The following is a 21,750-nucleotide window of genomic DNA, read 5'->3' on the forward strand; positions in this document are numbered from 1 at the left end:
TGGCAATACCATCCTTCTGTCTCATGTCTGGTTCAGGACAGAGAAAGCCTGTGTTCTGTCTTAATTCAATGCATTGCCCTCATTTATCTAGGTGGGACATTCTTTTTATTTCTGGATTTGACAGAAATCTTTGTTATTCCTCCAGTCTAGTGCCCATTTCTCTCTCCCTCAGATCCTTGACCTTGCAGGTGGGCACAAGCTGGCTCCAGCCTCTCAGGTCTGAGCAGCTGCTGTATGAGTGCCTCTGTAGGACAGGCAGAGCTAGAAGAACCCTCAGAGTGGATCACCTGCAAACACAGGCTAAGAAAACGTGGCTCCCAGGCTGCCAGTGATGCTAGGCAAATGGAGGCAGTTTATTTCAGGCATTTCACTTTATGGTGTGTTTTGCTTGTTTGCTGTGCTCTGACAGGTCAGCTATGCCTCATCCAGTCGACTCCTGAGCAACAAGAATCAGTTCAAGTCCTTCCTGCGCACAATCCCCAACGATGAGCATCAGGCTACAGCCATGGCAGACATCATCGAGTACTTTCGCTGGAACTGGGTGGGAACAATCGCAGCTGATGATGACTATGGCCGGCCAGGGATTGAAAAATTTCGGGAAGAGGCGGAGGAGAGAGATATCTGCATTGATTTTAGCGAGCTCATCTCCCAGTACTCAGACGAAGAGGAGATCCAGCAGGTGGTAGAGGTCATCCAGAACTCCACAGCAAGAGTGATTGTTGTTTTTTCCAGTGGCCCAGATCTGGAGCCTCTCATCAAAGAGATTGTCAGGAGAAACATCACTGGCAAGATCTGGCTGGCTAGCGAGGCCTGGGCCAGCTCTTCCCTAATAGCCATGCCGGAGTTCTTCCGTGTCATCGGCAGCACCATCGGGTTTGCACTGAAGGCGGGACAAATCCCAGGATTTCGTGAGTTCCTGCAGAAGGTGCATCCCAAGTCCACCAACAATGGCTTTGCCAAGGAGTTTTGGGAGGAGACATTTAACTGCTATCTCCCTGATGGATCCAAAAATTCTCCTGCTTCAGCTTCCTTCCACAAGGGCCATGAAGAGGGGCTGGGAGCTGGAAATGGAACGTCTGCCTTCCGACCTCCGTGCACAGGGGATGAGAACATCACCAGCGTGGAGACACCATACATGGACTACACACACTTGCGGATATCCTATAACGTGTACTTGGCAGTGTATTCCATCGCCCATGCCTTGCAGGATATTTATACCTGTACCCCTGGGAAGGGACTCTTCACCAATGGGTCCTGTGCAGACATAAAGAAGGTGGAGGCATGGCAGGTAAGCCCTTCCTCCGTGTGCCTGTGCAATATACCTGCAGAAGGAAAGATAAGCTGTCCCAAATGCCCTTTAGGGTGCCTTTCCTAATCCTGGGTCTCAGACACAGCATAAGGCTCCTGGGATGCAGTGTGTGACTGTGTCTGAGGTAGGTGCATGCTCCCACCCACAGGGAATGTAAGGTAAGTTGGGCTAGGCCTGCAGTGAAAGGGGCTTAAACCAGGTTAAATTTTCTTGCATTTGCTGCGGGCCAAAAGTGCATACACAGACAATTGCCACAGCCTGGCTGACGCAAGGTAACTTGATCATATATTGAGCCTTACATAAACAAGAGGGCCTGAGGAGAACACATAAACAAGGAAAACAGTTTTTAGAGTTCATTTTCTTTGGCAAGCTTTAAATCTTTTGTAATCCCATAGCAATTTTCCATACAGGCTGTAGTTTTTTCCTCACAGTTTTAAGCTTCTATAGGATCAAACCAAAGAAGATTGAGTAATGAAGGAGAATGATGTGTGGCTCTTGGGCAGAAAATAGATAGCTGCTTTGATTTGGCAGTGGTATTTGTGAACTGATGAAATTATGTTAATGACTTAGTTCCACTTACCCATTCATTCAATGCATTCTGCCCTCTGGCACATGGATCACATTCTGTCTTCTGATCCTTTATAAATACTCTCTACTTTAATAGAATTATGCTATCCAATGTAGTATTCACTTTGTGGTGTTAATATCTACTGCATTCTCAACACAATTAGCATGGACTGATGATGATATGTCAAATACGTAGCAAATTCTGTCTGCCTTATTCTGGTTGTCACAAAACACTTGAGCCCAAACATGCCTGAAATCAGAACAACACAGGTGAATAAATGGAGGATCACGTCCCCATTTTCATTGGTGTTTTCCTCTCTTTGGGATAGTCTAACCAAAACAAAGGCTGCCTTTGCCACAAACTGCAGATATCAGGTCACATTCATGTACAGGAACTGCAGTTTGGTTCCTGTCTAGTCTCAGTTAACTCAAAAACATTGGTCAGATCAAAGTGAAAGGCTTTGTCTTGGCATTTATGGGAAACTTGCGCTGCTCTAGGTGCCTGAACAGGTCTATCAAAACCACTTTACTCGGGAGTTGATGAGTGCAAGGTTTGACCCTGATTTAGAGGAATCCTGCAATTGCTGGCTGTCTCTAAAGTTTCTGTCTTTCAAAGCTATTCTGCTTTTCAGGAAAATACTGGCAGAAATGGGCAAGTCGCAGACAGATTTAGCTTTTACTGTTGTCAGTAAAAATGATCCAGAATAAATGTAGTTTGATTCATTCCTTTATGCCTTGTCAGCTTGGAAAGTAAAGCTGGATATTCATGCCATTGCTAAGTAAAAGAATGTGTTTGTTGAAGATTCCATGCTTGAGAAGAATGACCTCTCACTTCTTTGTTGCTTGTTGGGTGCTGAAGGGGATCCACATCAAAATGTAAAGCATCCTGCTGATCTAGGCAGTTGGGTATACATACCTGCCTGAGAGGAGGGAATCAGCAAGGAGTATGTAGAGAATAACCCCAGTGAGCAGGAGCAGGGAGTGCTAGAAAGGAACAGGCTATACTTATAACCACCACCATCATATGACGGCTTTCAAGCCTACTTGTGCATTTTTTCCCAGTTTGTTTTAAAATCAAACACATGAATAGCAGGTAAATGCCAAATTTGTGTGCACACCTACTTCATACCAGGCATTGCAGCTCATTGCCTTCAGGAAGCTTTCCTCAGCCCTGGGAGTAATGAGTTCACCTCACAAACATGCAGGCTCCAGCATTCCCAGAGTAATTTTCTGAGAACCACACAGAAAAAAATCTTTCTACTAAAGTCAATCTCATTTGCAGTGGTACTTCTGCCAGTGTTCACTGCCTGCTCCCTTTCTCACAGTCAGGTCAGGCTTTTCTTGAAGGGAAGTGACCCAAGAGAGCAAGGACAGTGTTAGGAGGCCCCCATACCTGTGACTAGCGGGCAGCTGCTCACAGTGTGTGCAATTACTGGCCAGGTGCTGTGTGGTACAGATAAGGTGAACCTGCTGAACTTGTGGCTCCATTAGCCTGAACTCCTGTCCAGAGCAGCCCTTGCTGGCAGGGTTGGTAGCTGGGGAGCAAAAATGATACATTCCACAATTATGTACCTTTTAATTTTGTTGCCTTTCAATGGGGTTATCCTTTTAACACATATGAGTTTTTATTGTTGTTTGCTAATTGCAAATTTTATGTACTTATAACACAAATCTTCTGGGGGATGTGTTCTGTATCTTTTGTGGAGGGTGCTTGTGTGGGTCCATATATAAACCCAGGATTTTTACCTCAGTGATAAGTTCATTTGAAATGGACAGCCAAGCACAAATCACTGTGAGTTGGTTAAACTAAGTGAGGTTCTCCTATTAAGAATTTACCTTCTATAGTTTAAGAAGGCTCTAGGTGTGTTTCAGCATGGGGAGAGTAGGATTTTTGTCTCCTAGTGTGAAATATCAAATACTATGGACTTTCATATTTACTTATTTATATCTACTTGTTTAAGAAACTGTTTGCTCATTTTCTCCACCTGAGAAAATGATCACTATGGATCAGGGATCTGTGACAGATCCTGCCCATAAACCCAGTCTTGCTTCCTTTTGTTTTACCAGTGCTTCTGAAGCTGGCTATGGGCATTCCAAGTGGAGATGGGACTGGCCAGCCCAAGTTGTCTGGCTGCCCAACATGCGCAGAGATGCAGCAGGCAGAGCTGGCGAGCAGGCAGGACAGCTTCCAGACTGTGCCCAGAGGAACCCGTGACACTCATTCCACATACAGAACTGGCCAGGGAATTCAGAATCCTGTATCTGAAAATGGGGCAGCTGGCACTTCAGAACTCTGCAGAAAATTGCAGATTTTATTAGGATGCCTGTGCTGTCCTTATTTTGAGCAATCTGAACTGTCTTGTTTTAAGAATCTACACTGCTGCAAGGCAGAAGATAATCGAGGTGCACACCTTTGCAAGATGCTTGCTGAAAAGGGCAGAGAGTATTGTCTGCATGTGCCATTGTTGTGTCCTGCACAATATTGAACAAGATCAGATCAATTACTTCTTTTTGCACTGTTTTGTTCAGGTAACAAAAAGGTGCAGGGCAATCCTGAACAAAATGTATAAATTCTGTCACCTTGGGGCAAGGCAAAATTTTATGAAAAGCACTAAGAATTCAAGTGCATGAGTGCAAACAGTAGAACAGAAAAAATGCTCATAAAGGTTTGCAATACCTCTGGCTTTCAGAAGACCACTCTTCTGCTGGGGGGTTGTGACTTTTTAGGAGACCATACCAAGTAGAGCTAAATCTGTGTATTGCTCTGGTTTGTGGACTTACCTACCACAAATACAGGCTCTCCCATAAGCTACAGAATGGAAGTGGGAAGTTATGGGAAGGGCTGGGATACAGGCTGAGAACTGCTGTACTGATGCTGCCTCTTTGTCAAAAGTCCCCACATTTTTGGCCTGTTTCTTCATAACTGCTTTAACAGTCTGGTTTTGAAGCCCTTTTTTCTTAGTATCTTCCCTAATAAGATTTCTCAAGTCCCTCAAGTTCCTTCATTTTCTTAGTCGAATAGCTCATGAGGCTATTTCTGTGGACACTTCTAGGAAAAAGTTCATCTGTTCTTTTTCCAGTTCCCCTTTTTTCAGTTCCTCCTCTCTAGTGTCTCTCTCTCACTACAAACATCCTGTGATCCTGCAAAAAAATAGGGAGAAAACTAATAGGGAATCTGTCCTTCAGAGCAAATATTTCTTGCTTCATATTATTTCTGTGTGAGAAGATGAAAGACCTATCTTTTTTTCAGATTGAGGTCACTCAGTTTCTGCCCATTCATTTGGATTCTTGATGAGCAGCTGCTGGATCTCTCTTTGTGTCTTGCAGTAAAAGCATTGTGATTAAATGGGGAAGACAGGCTCCCAAGGATGTGAGAAGGCAAAGGTGTGCAGCCACAGGGTCAATGAGCAGAGCATCTTTGGGTTGACTCCCAGACAATTTGCAGGTTGCTATTACACTGGAGGCTTTGAACTTTGGCATGAGTGAAAAACAAGAGTTCTCTTAGGCACCAAGACAAAGCACAGTGCAAGGGCTGAAAAATGTGTTGTGCTAATGATTCACAGGTTAGAGACATGCTTGTGTGTATTATTCTATGCCTGGAAATCTGACTGACCTCAGACTCAGTGAGAAGTTGCCTTATGCTGATCCACAAAATAAAAACAAATACAAAATGGCTTCACCTAGCAACACCTAAATTCTTTTGTTACACTTGTGCACATCCCAGCCAACAGTTCCTTCCTCGGTGCTGGTGATGCTCAATGTGAAGAGGTAAAAATGGACTGGCATCTTCTCCAGCTTTACATTTAGGTGTGTCTGCCTGCCTGGAAATTGACTGTGCAAGGCTTTAAAGAAGTAAATAATGCCTTAGATGACATAGACCTTTGAGCTTAATGGCTTATCTAATCAATTTTTGTGTCTATTAAACTAGAGGCCTGTCTGAACAATTCAAAACCAGCTGCTTTGTGGTATACAGAATTAAACAGTATCAGAACAGCTATTAGCTATGGCTGGTGGGAAAATCAGTCATTTAGGGGGAATCCCAAAGAAAACATAGGAAGCTGTTGAATGTCAGGCAACTGCAAAACCTTGCCTACTGTGCATTACAAATGCACTGAAGATGTGTTTGTTGTGAACAGAAGGCAAGAGGTGTGCCTTTGTTGTGGGAGACAGAATTGACAGGGACACTACTTGAACCACACACAGAAATATGGGGGTCAATAGTGCAAACACAGCTATTTCCCCATCAGGCCAATAACTTCATCAGTTTGAAGATAACAACTTGCCATCAGTTGAGAGCAACTCAACTGTTTGAGTTGAGTATCAACTAAGCAGACAATAGATGGAGTATTATTTAGATGTCTCTACAGCTAAAAGGAGAAAGACTTAACTGGACTCACCAGTAGAAAATGTGCTGGGAAATTATTGCCCTGACAAGGCTGCTAGAAGAAGGGTGAATGAAATGCATGCAGCAAATACAGCAAAGGAGTTATGGTGATTAATAACAAAGTCAAGAATGGTTAAGATTCTTCTGAATTGGGGTAGTACACACTGCCTAATAACCAAATCCACAGCATTCTTGTCTGCTCCCAAACACGTTGAATTTTCATAAAAGTCACCTTTAATGTAGTCATTTATGTTCTGCTTTACAACAAAAGCTGTATTTGAAAATAACTTTTTTATATTTATGAAGCTCATTTAATAAGTACTTCTGACAGTTGGGTAAAAGTCAGTTTTTCAGCTTATAGTGGGGATTTTAGGGAAGGCTCCATGAAATGCTCATACAATGCCTCTCTGTAACAGCTTCAGATAACAATTATCCCTTGAATTACCAAGACCTCAGACACCAGTATCTGTTACAAAGACACAGCATGTCTTTGTTGCACAAAAGGATGTAAAATTTCTTCCAGAACTGACCTTTCCTGATACTACTCACAAATGGAGCTGGTGACAAAGGGCACCTTAAGAGCTTCCTAAAGTCACTCACAAAGTAGGATGAGGAAACAAGTGGATATATAAAAAATTTCCATTTATCACAAGATGGGGTTGAAGCTAACTTCAAAGTCATGATAACCATAGCACAGGTTGTTATTTCATTTCTTCCTGAGTAGTCAGCTCTCTTCACAAATGCTTTACTAACCAGTCACAGTTAGTTATCCCCAAAGTGAACTTATATGCACTATGAAGGACTGGTGTTGCTCCGCACAGAAATTAGGAGGAATGAGAACAAATTACTTTTTATGGTGACCCTTTTGCCTTGTAGAATTATAAGAGTGATCTTCCAACTGGACTAGAAGCAATACTTTTCTCTGAAAGAACTTTTAGCAGTGTCTGCAGGAAGAATGACATGAAAGACTGAAGAAATCAGTCTTGACATGAGATTTCTTTGTTGGCCAAGACTTACATTGATAGAGGAAATGGAAAAAACAGATTTAAGCCAGTAGCCAAATGGAACATGTGCCCAGACACAGTAACTGAATCCCCTGGAACATTAGCTGACCATTGATGGGACCCATGACTGTGCTTGCCCACTCTGATTGTCTGAAACACTTCCATGAGTTCAGTTAACTCACTGTGACCATAGGAAACTTTGGGGATCTCTTTTATTTCCCCATGGATTGTACTTCTTGAACAGATTATAAATAAGCATTGAACTCAGTTTTCATGAATTACCATGGCTCTGTGAAAAGAAATGACACCTAGAGTGCAGAATCCATTGATTCTCATTCTAACATAGAGTTTACTCAAGCACTGAAGGAATTCATCCTATAGCTCCAAACAGGAATGAATTTACAGTCAAAAGCTATGACTTTCTCCTGGCCTAGGGAGCAGCACAGTTCTTCAAAGCAGTATCAGCAGTGCTCTGTGCAGGATGCAGTTTCAGACCTCAGTGGGGCTTTGAAGAGACTGATCCATAAAGGGCTGTTTGAAGAAAGTGACAGCAAAGGGCTGTAAAGGGACACAGCTACACAGTGTTTCTCAGTACAGCTGGGCAGGGATGGCATTAAATGCCTCCCAGAAAAAAACATTTCAATCAGACTTTGTTTACACAAGACAACTTATGTAAATTATACTACTTGAAAACACTGAGCACTTAAACCTTTGAGTCTACTAGTAGCTTTAATAATAGGACCATTTTTTACGTATTATTTAATATTAAACTTAAATTAATAAAAAGAGCCCTATCTTAAGCTGTTAGGTACTTCACCATAACAGTTATTGTGCAATATGGTGATGTCCCAAGAGCATTAAAGCATCATTTACTCAGTTAGGACTCCTGCCAACAGATCCTTCACCCTTACTACACAGCATCCTGGGATATTGTACCAGATAGATTTCTCCATATTGTATTTGCTGCAAGTGAAAACCAAAGCAATAGTGGCATCAAGTGTAGACTGAGTGGCTCTGATTTTTTTCATGCCATGGCTGGTAAGGACAGGAGCACATAGCACAAAATACCACCTAGCAGAAGATAACAACTTGCCATTAGCAAGTGTTATGACAATTAGGTTTCAGTTGTAGCTGTACAATTGCCTTCTTCTGTCCAGAAACCATCTCTCTCTACAAAACCTCAGCAGAAACCTAAAACATGTTCAAATAGAGTCACTTTCCAAATGATCATGCAGTTTGAAATCCTTTGTATAATTAATTATGTAAATTTATGACACGTTCAGGAAAGTAAGTAATCTTGATCCAGCTAAAGGCTGCTTCACATAGAATGTAAAACCTAGGTATTTCATTTCTGAAAGGCTGTGTTTGACAGCCAAACTTGTGTTTAGCAAGATTTATTTTCCCCAAAGACATGCTGACTGGTAGACCTTTTTTTTAATTAGTATGATCCATGGCAGGCCATGTCTCTTGTCACAGATCATGTCTGATTTCCTGTTGGGATTTACTGACCTTTAGTTTCATTGGTCCTTACTTGGGCTTGCTTTATTAGATTTAAAAGTCCACATAAAGTATGCATCATTTTTCTCCATATAATATTTATGCACATTGATCAAATTATTCCTCAGTCTTACCTTGATAATTTAAACAGAGTGGTCTTTTAGTCATAAGGTGTGTTTTCTGTTTTAGTTCTGTACCTTGTCCATTCACTTATCTCTATTTTTGGCATGTATTCAGTATTCCTTCAACAGACTCAGCACAGCCAGACAGTGAAAAAATCCCACATTTGCATACTCCTATTACTTTCTCATTTGTAGGAGCACAAGGTACCTGAGCTTTCGTGCCACCACGTGCAATGGAAAGGTCACATTTAGTTGCCAGTAATCCTTTGCAGCAGGTGGTACCCTTTCTGTGCCTGGTGTGAATTCCTTATGCCTTGATGCACAAGCCTGAATTTCACTTTATCAAACACAGATATTTGAAAGCAATCTGAGGGGAAATGCTTTTTCTTGAATATTATTTACCATTACCTTCATCCATGAATTTTCAGTGAATTTTGCCAGCAGTGCTTTTGCAGCTGCTGCCAGGGTACTGATGAACATATTGGGAAACAGTGAGTGTTTACTGAGGCTGGAGGAATTCCCCATGAACTGATGATCTGCCTCTATTGATATCTGTTGAGCAATTCCTGATCCATGTTACATGAAGTATAAAGCTCAGATATTTTACTTCTGAAGGGGTATGTCTGTCAATACAACTTGAATTTAAGATCTGTATTCCTCAAATGCTATGAGGTGTCAGCAATTAGGTTTCTGTCCTACAGTTTTGTCTTAATTGTTCCTCAGCCCTAAACTCTTGTTTTCCATTATTTTTCCTGTGATTCATGTCAGGCTAACCAGCCTTTGGTGTCAGAGGACCTCCCTCTGCCTTTTACAGAATGGTCTTTTCTTGGCAGCTATTGCAGCCCAACAGAGGCTGACACTGAGCAGAACTTTGGACACAGTGCTGGGAATGCATTACACTTGCAGGTGTAGCAGAAAGGTGGATTGGGGTTGCTGTGGAATAAGATTAGATAGCACATTGACTTTGTCATTCAAAGCCAGTGGCATTTTTATGTGTATATCATAAACCTACTGTATTAGTGCTCTCTTTATTGCTCATGGACTGCTGTGATGAACTGTCTGGTTCTGTCAGCCTTTTAAATCCAATTTAAATTGCTCAGGCTGCTCTCTAATCTCTCTTTAAGGACTTTCTACCTCAGTTAATGTCACATTATGGCTCCAAAACAAGTGCCCTTGAGATAAGAATGTCTGTGATTTTTTCTGATAGCAAGGGTACTAACACATCATTCATTTGGCTTTCCTGCCCCTCCTCAGCTCTCTCTTTAGCATTCCACCCTCTTTAGCTGTCTCTTACAGCTTACTTAATGTCATCAGGATCTGGCATACATGACACCTTTCAATTTTAATATGTTCAAGGAACTTCTTATACATTGCCTGGTGATTTTTTTCTTCTTTGTTCTCCAGGATTTTTTATGTACTGCTTTCTGACCATGCACCACCTGTATTTCTGTCTTATTTGGATGTTTCATGTTGGATTAGTGCTTTTAGAGCCCACCATAGTAAATACTGCTTTTTGAGCTCTGTTTGTATGATGCAGATAGCAACAAATCATCACTCTCTAATTAATGAGCTTTTATTTTAATGAGCACAGGCAAAATTTTGAACTGAAAATGGTTTTATCATGCATAGGCTACAGTCAGTCAGTCCTTTCCTCTAGCTTGTCCATGGATTTTTTCCATTCAGTTGGAGTTCCCTCATCACTGCCCCATGCTTGTACACCACTGGAGTAAACACTAGTCAGAAGTCTCCTTGATTTTATATAGCATTATATCCTGCATCCAGGGGTCTTCCACAGGCATTATTTTTGATTTTGCTGCCATAATTTTTGTCCTGATTCCTTGGAAAATAATTAATGCTTACAGAACTTCAGGAGGGGAGAGGTGCTGTTACTTCAGCCATTTCTCCCCAGAAGAAACCTACTGCAATCAGTAGATCAGATTAAGTCTGTTTGGGATGGCAATGAACTGGGATTGAGGCTACTCCAGATGCCCTAACTCCTGAAGTTGCTTGTAGGAAGGATTTTTTTGGGCTCTAGGGAAGTAATACTATACTTTCATGCTTTGGGCCATACAAATATGTTGGAGTACCATCATACAGCTGGATCTTAATTTAAAACAGAAAAAGGGAAAATGTTAGAGGTAAAAAAAGTACTTTGTCATCTCATTTCTACTCTCAAGCTAGTCAAATTTACTAATTGCAGTTAATGGAAACATCACTGTCCAAACCAGCATTTTGACAGACTCAAAATTAATTGTTTTCCCTTTTTCTCACTAAAAAAGAAAAGTAATTACAGTTAAAAAAAGAACTGTCACTTGAAGGTCACACTTTTGAGTTTGACTTTAAAAAATATGTTTGTACTGAATTTTATTTGACAGGATTTCACATCTCCCTGTGTAAATCTTTGGTCAAACTGGGTGAAATCATTATTCTTTACCAGAGCACACCTATGTGAGGTGCTTTTTACTATCAGCTAAGTATTACACAGTACAGGCTCAGGACTGGTGTTCTATGGACAATTGCATTTAGAACTATAAGTGTGCATAGGGCCAGCAGGAGTTGTGGAGGACCTTGGACAAACAAAATATCCTGGTCCCATCCTTCCTGCATCCTACAACCTCCTAACTGATGATTAAATCAGTCTGGAAAAGCAGCCATGCAATGCCAAAATGTTGCAAGATAATTTCTTTATTCCTTTGGGAACCTCTGTGAATCATCAGACAAGTCTTTCAAAAGCATTTTAGACTCAGGTTTGCAATGGAATTGAGGCATCTGCACCACCAGTAAATACCAAATGGGTTTTTCTGAAGTATCACAGTTGGACCTGACTTGTGTGCAGCCTCTGTTATAAAATCCACTAGCCTTGGGCTTTTGACTTCTCTCTGGACATCCTTGTAAATATGGTACTGTAGTAAGTCTGATCCTAAACCAGATTAGTCCCATTTTATATCAAGTCCCATTTAGAAAAGCTTGCCTTTGACATTTTTGGTACAAGTTACTTGCTTCTACTGCTGTACTAGTAGCTATTATTTTGTTAGTTTTGTCACCTTTCATTGTCAATAAAGCATCAAAGCTGCTGCAGTTTTTAAGCAGCAGAGCGAGGTCACTTGGTTGCTGATGAGAACACCACATAAGCTGACCCATCAAGCCCAGTTACAGGCACTAGAACTGGTCCTTTGCTTAGGAAACTCTAGGCTTCACCAGTTTCCAAGCACTCATAGCATGGAATGAGACAGGGAAGCACCAAACACCTTCCTCTGAGCAGAAAGTGAAGGTATTTCCAACACAGTCCACACAGCTTCCTTGTTCTCCCAATTTCTGTAAGTTTCCATTGGAGATTTTGCTTCTCTTTCACAAAGAAAGGACAGAATGTGTGCATGGGTCCCCATGTCAGCACCAGTGCTGCCCCTCCTCAAGGGCACTGGTCAATGGAAGAGGCAGAGAGAGGGATCTGCCTAGGGATCATATCCTTGACAGAAGCAGAACAGAACCAATTACCAGTTACAATATGACAATCAGCACACCTTGTGTCAGCTGGATGTCCTGTATTTCTCCAGAGACCTGAATAAGGTCAGTTGCCTTTGCAGGAACAGGGGTCTCTGCTTCTGTGAAAATATACCACCTCTTTCCCACAAATCACTACATGTGTCATAAACAATTAAATAATTCCATGTTTTCATTTCTCTTGAAATGGAAAACTGACTGTCCAAGAGCTATCATCACCACCTATGGATGTCTCTTATCTTAATTTAATTTAATTGATTCTTTTTTTCTGATCAAATTACTAGAACTAAGAGCTTTTTCCAGAGGAGACCTGTACTATTGGTACTATATTTTCAGTATAATTTTTCCTTACTTTCATATCCTAATATTTAGTTTGCTCTTCCCGCTGCACAAGGCACAGAGTGATTTTACTGAGCAGCCTACAATAATGAACAGGTCTTTGTCTTGAGCAGTTAGTTAATTTTCTTCAATAAAGATTATGAATAGCTTATATTATTACTCCTAACATATGGCACATCGTTTTTGTCATACACATTTAATTGTGTTATCCACTGACCTTCTCAGCTTTACAAGGAAGTCATTCGGTTCTCATCAAAGCATAACAATACTGAATGTTCTTGAGTTATTCTCAGGCTTCACACAGCTGTTTTTGAGTATTGAATGAACTCTTGCTTCCATTCTGTTTTTCAGTTCAGTGCAGATCTAGCATTTCACCAGAGCTGGGATGTCCATCCTGTCTTGCCAAACTTCCCTTGGAGTATTGTCTATGTCTCTCTGGCTGACCATCAATTCCTCTCTCTTTGACACCAGCCCTTCTTCCAGAGTCTATCTCCTTTTGTTCATCTGCCCTGTTGCCAACTTGACAGTTTAATCCTGGAGTACAGCCCAGGCCTTGCACAGTAGGTGCTGACTGATTTTCATTATTTTGGCATGAAGTGCTCAGCATCCCAACTACACACTAGGCACTCCTTGTGCATGAAGCTGGATGTGTGTAACAGGAAGAATCCAAATTTTTTATGAGGTATTTACAGTGAGAATCACAGCTCTGTTCCTGGGTACCTTACAGCTTCTCCACCTAAGATACCCTTATAGTGATAAAAAGTATTAACAGTCACTTCTTCAGAGCAGTAAACCAATAGACACCAGGCAGCTTGGGTGGAATCTGGTCACCAGAGATAGGACCTAAGGGAGTGGCCTGAAGCTGTGTCAGGGGAGGTTTAGATCAAATATTAAGATAAGGTTTTTCACCCAGAGGGTGGCTGAGCACTGGAACAAGCTCCCCAGGGAAGTGGTCATAGCACCAAGCCTGACAGAGTTCAAGAACCATTTGGACAATGCTCTCAGGCACCTGGTGTGATTCTTGGGGTGTCCTGTGCAGGGCCAGGAGTTGGACTTTATGATCCTTGTGGGTCCCTTCCAACTCAGAATATTCTATGATTCTGTGAATGTAGCATGTGATGTGAGGCAATGAATCACATCCTTCACTGGCTGAAGAATTCCATTATTTTCTGAACGGCTTTTGGAAAAAGGTGAGATTAATGGTGTTGGCATATTCTGGCATCTTGGTTTGAAAAACAACATCAGCACTACATGCTGTCCCTCTTGGTGTACAAAGGGCAGCGGGGAAGGAGAAGAGGTTATAGAGGAGAAGGAAAGTTCAGCTCCTGCTGACAAGAAGAATGCTTTGGACAGAAAGGTGAAATTCATCTTGCCCTGCCTCAGGCTTCTGGAAACAGGTATTACTGACACAGGGGGCCAGGGCCAGCACCTTCCTGCCTGCTCGCTTCCTGTGTGTCAGAACTTGTTGATGTTGTGATGACAGCACTGCCTTTCAGAGAGCCCAAGTGTTGGCCCTACATAAAAAAGGGCAGAACAACATATTCCAAATTAGAGAATGCAGCAGGAATTAAGGATTTGATACAGAAAGTAAAAACTTGAGTTTTGCTAGCCTGTAAACGAGATTGACACATAGGTAGATGAAAGTGAAAGGAAGAAAGAAAAAATACACCAAAAAATTATTGCTTCAAACAACACTTCTCCTAAAGTATTTTATGAGTGACTCTTTCAGAACTGGCCTGGGCATATTTCCTTGTGATATTTGACCACTGGCAAAACCCAGGTCCTGTGCATCATAACCCATGGCCTAATGCAACAGCTGATCTCTCAAGGCCTTACTCCTGTTATAGGATCATAAGGAGATGGCATCTTTTCCATGTGCTTGATGAGAGATCCGAAACAAGAGAGGAGATTAGGCCCTTTGCAATGCAAAGTGAGAGTCAGGCCTTGCCATCTTGAGGACAGTTGCCAACTTTTCATCTTAATTCACACAGACCCGTGATGTGGTATTGTTGGCTGCTCTCAGCACAGGCACTCTACCAAACCAAAGAGAAAAACATTTGGTATCTGTCAGTCCAGAACTGTTTAACAGGTCTGAAGAGAGATAGGTAGACAAAAATTAAAACTTAAGCATGGGAAAATGTGTGTTAATTGTTGAGATGGGATTGCTGGCAACCATGTGTTAGGAGGGGTAATTGTCTGTCTTTTATGTGGTGGCAGGTTCTCTTCCACTGCAGGACCATCTGACCTAGGGAGGAAACACATCAGAAAGAAACTGCAGAAAGAAGCCAAGGATATTAAACCTTTGACAGTACCCGGAGACTAGTTAAGGACCTGTCACTGTTGAGACAGAGTAAAGGACAGCTCATAGCACACCTGAATACTGATGTTTATTTACATTTATTTAGGCATTAACAAGACTGCAACTTTTAACTTCTTGATATCTCACACACTATTTCTTTCCCCACAGTGTTACATCATCTGGTCTCACCTTCCTTCCTGGTAGGGACATGGTGGAGGTCTGTCAAGGCGGAAATTCTCACTTTATGCTGTGCAGCTCCTCTCAGTTACCTTTCCTCAAGCATTACTGGCCAAGGTTACTGAGCATCCCCCAACATTTGTTTCCACACATATCCTTCATCTGCAGCATCTTGCCCTACATCCAGTGTCTTTCATACAAATATCATCTTCACTGTCTTGTTTCTAGCCCTGAGCCTAGATTTGTGTTGCAATCAGCCTCCTAACTAGTGGATCTGTCTCCTATCTTGTTACTAATTGAAGTGTTTAAGACATGCCACTATTGTTTGGCAGCTACTATCCAAATGTTCAACTGTTGTCAAAATGTTCAACTAGTCTGTTTTTGCTTCAGAACACAGCTCAAAGTTCAGCTTTGGACATGCATGCACACACCAAATTCTCTGCTATCCAAAGTTTAGAATGGATGTTTTTGCCTGGCACCAGCCTCAGTACTAGTGACAGAAAGTGAGTGTATTCTGCAGATCAAGAAAAGGGGGAGAAAGGAAGCTGGCAAACAAAAGAAAGGTATTAGATGGTATTTGTTAAAAGTGAGACAGCATCCTTCAAATAACTGAGTTATGTTCAGTGAGTAAAATAGGAAGATTCATAAACTCTGGCAGATTAAATGTACAAATAAATAAGGCAGGCCAGAAAAATGAATAAGCAATATCCTGAAATGGGGTAGAAGCTCATAAATCGTACTTTGAACATTTCAGGAGTAGGATTGTTTGTTGAGCCATAGATTATCACTGCAAAAGACAAGGTAAGGCCATGACAGAAGAAAAGAGGGCTCCTCATGGACAAATTTAAGAAGTTTTAGTTATTTATGGGGGACTTTTAGAGGATCTGTCTAATGAACTGACTATACAAGAAACTATGGAACACAAGAGCAAAATGAACCTTGATACTTCAGGGCAAGTGAACAATATTCACCCAAGGGATATGCCAGAGCTCACAGATGAAGTAGCAGAAGAGCTGGCTGAGGTGTCCATCTCCTCACTTGAAAAATCCTAGGCCTGGAGGTCTAGAAAGCTGACAGATGAGACATCAATTTTCTGAAAGGGTTCGGAAGGAGATCCAAGGAACTAGCAGAGCCTGGTTGAGCCTATTATTAGAAATTGGGGTTTAAAACTTTAGGAAGGAAAAATAGAATATACCATGAAGAAGAACATGACTTCTCTAAAGAGAAGCCCTATCTCACAAACATCCTGAAGTGCTTTGAAGGCTTTGGGTGGGATGTGTATGGATAAGGGAACTTCTATTCATAGTGTATGTATGCTCAGGCTTCTTGAAGGCATCTTCTGGTAGTCTGTCAGCAAATTGTGTGTGTTGGTTGAAAGATAGCAGAGGATAAAAATAAATTATGAAAGCTGACTTATCACAAATGAAGTTGATCAAGTCTATGGTGGGTTCCTCAGGTTTATCTGTATAGGAGTCAAAAAAAGCAAATGCACTTCTAAGAATAGTCGCACTGGAAAAGGGACAGAGAGGTAAACAGGGTGTCCTGGGGCCACTTTCTCAACCCTTTGGTGCATCTCTCTTCAGTATCACGTGCAAGACTCAGAACTGATGAAGAAAACTGGGAATGCTTGGAGAAGGGTCAGTGAAACAGCTTCTGTACAAGATTTAGAAACACCAGGTAGGGCTCAGCAGCCTGAGAAAGAAGAGAGGTGATTGTAAAAGTCCTGAGAGGCATGGAAAAGGTGAGCAGCAAATGACAGTTCTTTACCAATATAAGCACAAAAATCAAAAGAGATGTGTAGCTGCTCTATTCCAAAAAGAGATGAAGATGTGCTTGACTCACAAAATCCAGGTGTCTGTGCTGTAGGAGGCTGTGGATGTGGAAAGTTCACAAGGTGCAAAACATTAATGTGCAACATCATAGAAGAAAAATCTACCCAAAGGTTATCAGGTACAAAACCTCCGGCCCAGGAAGTCACTGAGCTGCAAAATGGGTGAGATGTTCAGGGGAAGTTCTCCAGCCCCTGTGCTCCTATTGTGGGTATTTGCTCTTGGCCACAGTCTCAAACAAGTCCCGGGCAGGTGAGCTGCCAGCCTGGTCTAATACAACTGTATTTATGTTACAGCTCTATGGTCCTCCCATAAAAGTGGAAACTGCATGACCCAGAGTATTTAGCCTGGATAAAGTACAGGATGCTGCATGGCTGAGAATGGCCTTACCAGGAATAGTGGGAGGGTGAACTAGAGGGCAGCTTGCAAGTCCTTTCCAGTAATAGGTGTTTTAATTAAAAGTCACTACAATTCAGCATGACGCCTGTGACAGAGAGAAAAGAAAAGAAGGGAAAATTACAGAAAGAAATATATCTGAAGACAGCAGTTTGCACAATGCTCTCCCCACAAGCTTCCACCAGCTGCTGACAGTGTATACAAGCCACAAGGTCAGCAGTTCTTTCATAAACTCTTGGTTCCAGGATATGATACACCTACCCCTGACACATGCTGTTGGCCTGGCTGAAGCAAGGTCTTTCAGGTCCTTGTGGATTGAGTCCTGGTTATGTATGTTTCTATCTTTAGTTACAAAACACAGTGACACATTTTTAACTGTAAAACCTTTAGCTAATCGTTGATAGACTGGTGAATATATAATAGTTCTGGGGTTATTCAGAGTCTACAACTTCCTCTTTCAAAGTTAGTGCTTATATGTTCCTTGTCTGTATTTTCACCCTGTAAAGAGCAGAACTTGTGAGATACAGAGATATGATCCTGGGACTTTCTTGCTCCCTAAAAAAAGGACCATGTTCTAGTAGTTCATTTTACAAGCTGCTCCTCAGAAATTTAGATTTGAAGAAAAGCTTTGTTGTTTTCTGGAAAGAAAAAAAAAACAGGCTTTGTTATTTCTGTTGTTCCTGTTGCCTTTCCATTTGGAATTTCAAACAGGTCATGTGCCTTTCGTGCATGAACTGATACACATTTTGTACCCACTAGCTACAGTTGCAGAGCTGAAGCTGGTACACTCTGCCTGGGGAAAGACAACATTAATTGCAAATCAGCACTTCTATATGAATTAACAATCAGACAGGCATATCAAGTCATACATGAAATCATTTATAACCTTAATCCTCAGGTGTAGTGTGTGTGACCCAGGGAAAGATCCTATCAAACTAATCCTACAAAACCCCACTAAAAGCCACAGGTATATATTACTTCTTAAGAAACATAATGACAGGAGGGAAGGCCAAGGAACAGACTAATTTATATTAATGCTATGAAATGAAAACAAACAAAAAATTGCATTCAGGGAACCCAGAAGCTTCTCCACCATTCATCTCGCTGACCCTAAGGCCAGTGAGCCTCCTGCTGCTGCAGCTGACCAGGAGAGGCAGGACTTGAACTGAAGAATCTTCGATGTGGGTCTTGCAAGATTGTCTCCTAATGTGTGTAGCAACTGCAGTCAAAACAAGGGCAGGGTCTCCTGTCTGTGCAGGGAACAGTCAAGCCAGCAGTGATACTCAGGATATTCCAGTGCCGTTCAGATGGATGCAGTAGTGCTGCATGGGTGTCATACTGAGTTGGAGTGAGGAGAAACATAGCATTAGGCTCAGTGTAAGGGCAAACCTAATGTGGACATCAAAGCTGCATCTGTCACCCTGTGGCAGGTGCCAGAGCCTGCAGACGAATGTGAGCTGCCTGCTGAGAACCTGCACTGCTGACAGACAAAGTTTCTGGTACCAGCCAGACCAAGATTGAATCCCTGTGCAGATGAGGCCAGAGTGAGGTGAGGCAGTACAACAGATCACTGTGGATCTGCAGATCCTGTCTGACCTCAGAGCTGCTTCTGCTCTGTTCTCACTGTCCCCCAATGGAGCCGGACAAGTAGCACCTTCCTGGGTACCCCTCAGGAATGAGGGGAATGAGAGGGGAGCAGGCTCCTATCCCCTTACCCAGCAGGCAATGCCCCAGCTCTCCACAGAAAAGTGCCAGCACAGAGCACTTACTTTTGCTGTGTCCATCAGAGGGTGAGATCTTCCAGGGACAAGTCCTGATTCTTTGGTGAGATAATTCCAACTGCATACCTTATAGGTGAGCTAGTCTCCAGAGGAGGGGCAACAGGGATGAGAAAGACAGAAAAAAATCCTGCCTTCTCTGTCTCACCCATTATTCAAAGACTGAATACTGTGGCAATATTTTGATATCCTTCCATCAACATCACACAAGCTGAAAAGGTATTGTTGGTCACATCCTTTGTAGTACTACAATGATTTTCCAGACTGTCTCAGGCTGGCATTGAAACAGGCAGTGGGAGGAGGCTATCTGTGGCTTTGGGGATTTTTGCTTGAGCTAGGAGGATCCCAAAAGGAAACAGCGAAAAATGAGACAATTTAGCACAACTGACAGGAATTAATGAAGTGATTCTGTTCCCCTGTCCCTGTGTTTCCAGATGAGAAGGATTCATAAAAACAATATTGTCTGTTCTGTCTGTGGGTTGAAGAGGACTCTGCCTGCCCAGACAAATTGATTTAGCTTTGGCTTCTCTTACATTTTGCCATCCAGTGTTGTATGTTTGGGTACTCACGGGTGGGAGAGAGAGAAGGGGAGACAGAGAGAGAGAGAGAGAAACTAGGCTTACAAGCTGTCACAGGCAGTAGAAGCACAGCAGCAACTATGCTACTGGGGTCTAGGGGCAGCTGACAGCCAGGAACCCTCAGAGTCATCTTATCTTTCTATAGATGAGCTTGGGGAGAAATCTGAGAAGTGCCTAAACCAGCAATTATTTTTTGAACAGAAATACAATATGGCTGAATTGTATCACAGTTGCCAGGACAGGCTTTCTTTCATGCTGCAGTTTCTTAAGTCTACTTGTCAGGCTATCTAGATCATGAATTTTACAACCACAGTTGTCCCTGGGATTAGGGACATGCAGCATACTGGTTGAGGGCCAGCTGAACATGAGCCAGCTGTGCCCAGGTGCTCAAGAAGGCCAGTGGCACCTGGCACTATCAGCAATAGTGTAGCCAGCAGGACCAGAGGAGTGATTGTCCTCCATATACAACGCTGGTGATGCCACATCTCCAGTGCTGTGTCCAGTTCTGGGCCCTGCACTACAAGACAGACACTGAGGTGCTGGAGCACATCCAGAGAAAGGCAACAGAGCAGGTGAAGAGTCTGGAAAACAAGTCTCATGAGGAGCAGCTGAGGGAAAGAAGGGCCTGTTTAGCTGGAGAAAAGGAGGCTTAGGGGGACCTTATGACTCTCTGTTACTCACTAAAAGGTGATTGTGGCAAGGAGGAGGTTGGTACCTTTTCTCACAGGTAACAAGCGACATGATGAGAGAAAATGGCCTTAAGTTGTGCCAGAGAAGGCTTAGATTGAATATTTGGAAAATTTTCTTCATTGAAAGGGTGGTCAGGCATTGGAATAGGTGTCAAGGAAAATGGTGAAATCACCATTCCTGGAAGGGTTCAAAATACATGTGGAGATGGCACCTGAGGACATGGTTTGGTGGTGAATAGAGCAGTGCTGGGTTAATGGCTGGACTTGATGATATTGGAGGTATTTTCAGCCTTAATGATTTTATGATTCTATACAACACTTAAAGGCATGAGGTGAAAATTACAGGGAAGAACTCCTGGAAACAGGCAGAATGTGATTACTTTCAGCTATGCAACTATTAGATAGAAACCAAAAAAAGAGGTAAGAATTCTCCAGGTCTGCCATATGGCAAATGAGCTTGATTTGTTGGTGTTTTCTTACTGAAGTGCATTGGGCTTGGGTTTTTTCAATCCAGAGTCAAGTCTGAGTTGTTTCTCAAGCACTCCTGTTGCTGAGTGATAGATCATTCAGAGACTAGAGATACCAACAGAGAGCATTCATGCAGTGGTTGCAAGAGCAGGGTGAGAGCGATGCATGGGTGACTGAAACACATGAGAGGCTGCTGCCACTTCCCTGGGCCTAACAAAAAGCTCTGGGCTTGCAGAGGTGACTCAGAGGAGCAAAGAAGAATGCTAAATGGATGATGGGGTAGCATCAGTAAGTGTTACAGATGAGTTGCCGACCACCCAGAGGGCCACGATACCTTGTGTTGTCTGCAAGTTTTGTACAGGCTCTGTGTGTTCATGGGATAGAAAACCTCCTACTGCTGCAATTAAAAGATTTGAAGAGATTAAGGTTTGTAGTAAAGTGATTCTTCCCAGGTCTGTTCCCGAAGCAGATGTGTGCTGTGGTAGGCTTGTAACACACAGGCATTCACAGTGTCTCTCTGTCTCTCTCTAGGTTCTCAAGCATCTGCGACACTTAAATTTCACCAATAACATGGGGGAGCAGGTGGATTTTGATGAGTTTGGGGACCTGGTAGGAAATTACTCAATAATCAATTGGCATCTCTCTCCGGAGGATGGCTCAGTCGTCTTTGAAGAGGTTGGGCATTACAACGTTTATGCCAAGAAAGGGGAGAGGCTTTTTATCAATGAAAACAAGATCCTATGGGGTGGATTCTCTAAGGAGGTAAGTGCTTAAATCCCCACAGCAATGTTTTCCTGATCCACAAGCTGAAAT

At 42.3% G+C, this 21,750-nt stretch overlaps 1 protein-coding gene across 2 annotated transcripts in view; it reads left to right on the forward strand.

The window, feature by feature from the left end:
* The window catches only part of CASR (calcium sensing receptor), a 40,837-nt gene that overhangs the window by 10,857 nt on the left and 8,230 nt on the right, over positions 1-21,750 (forward strand). For both annotated transcript variants that reach the window (XM_030233965.2, XM_009102613.4), the window contains exons 3-4: positions 410-1,288; positions 21,469-21,699. In XM_030233965.2, coding sequence (XP_030089825.1) covers positions 410-1,288; positions 21,469-21,699 — 1,110 coding nt within the window. The remainder of the gene's footprint in view (positions 1-409; positions 1,289-21,468; positions 21,700-21,750) is intronic.

This window comes from Serinus canaria, chromosome 1 (genome assembly GCF_022539315.1).
Source record: "Serinus canaria isolate serCan28SL12 chromosome 1, serCan2020, whole genome shotgun sequence".
NCBI lineage: Eukaryota > Metazoa > Chordata > Aves > Passeriformes > Fringillidae > Serinus > Serinus canaria.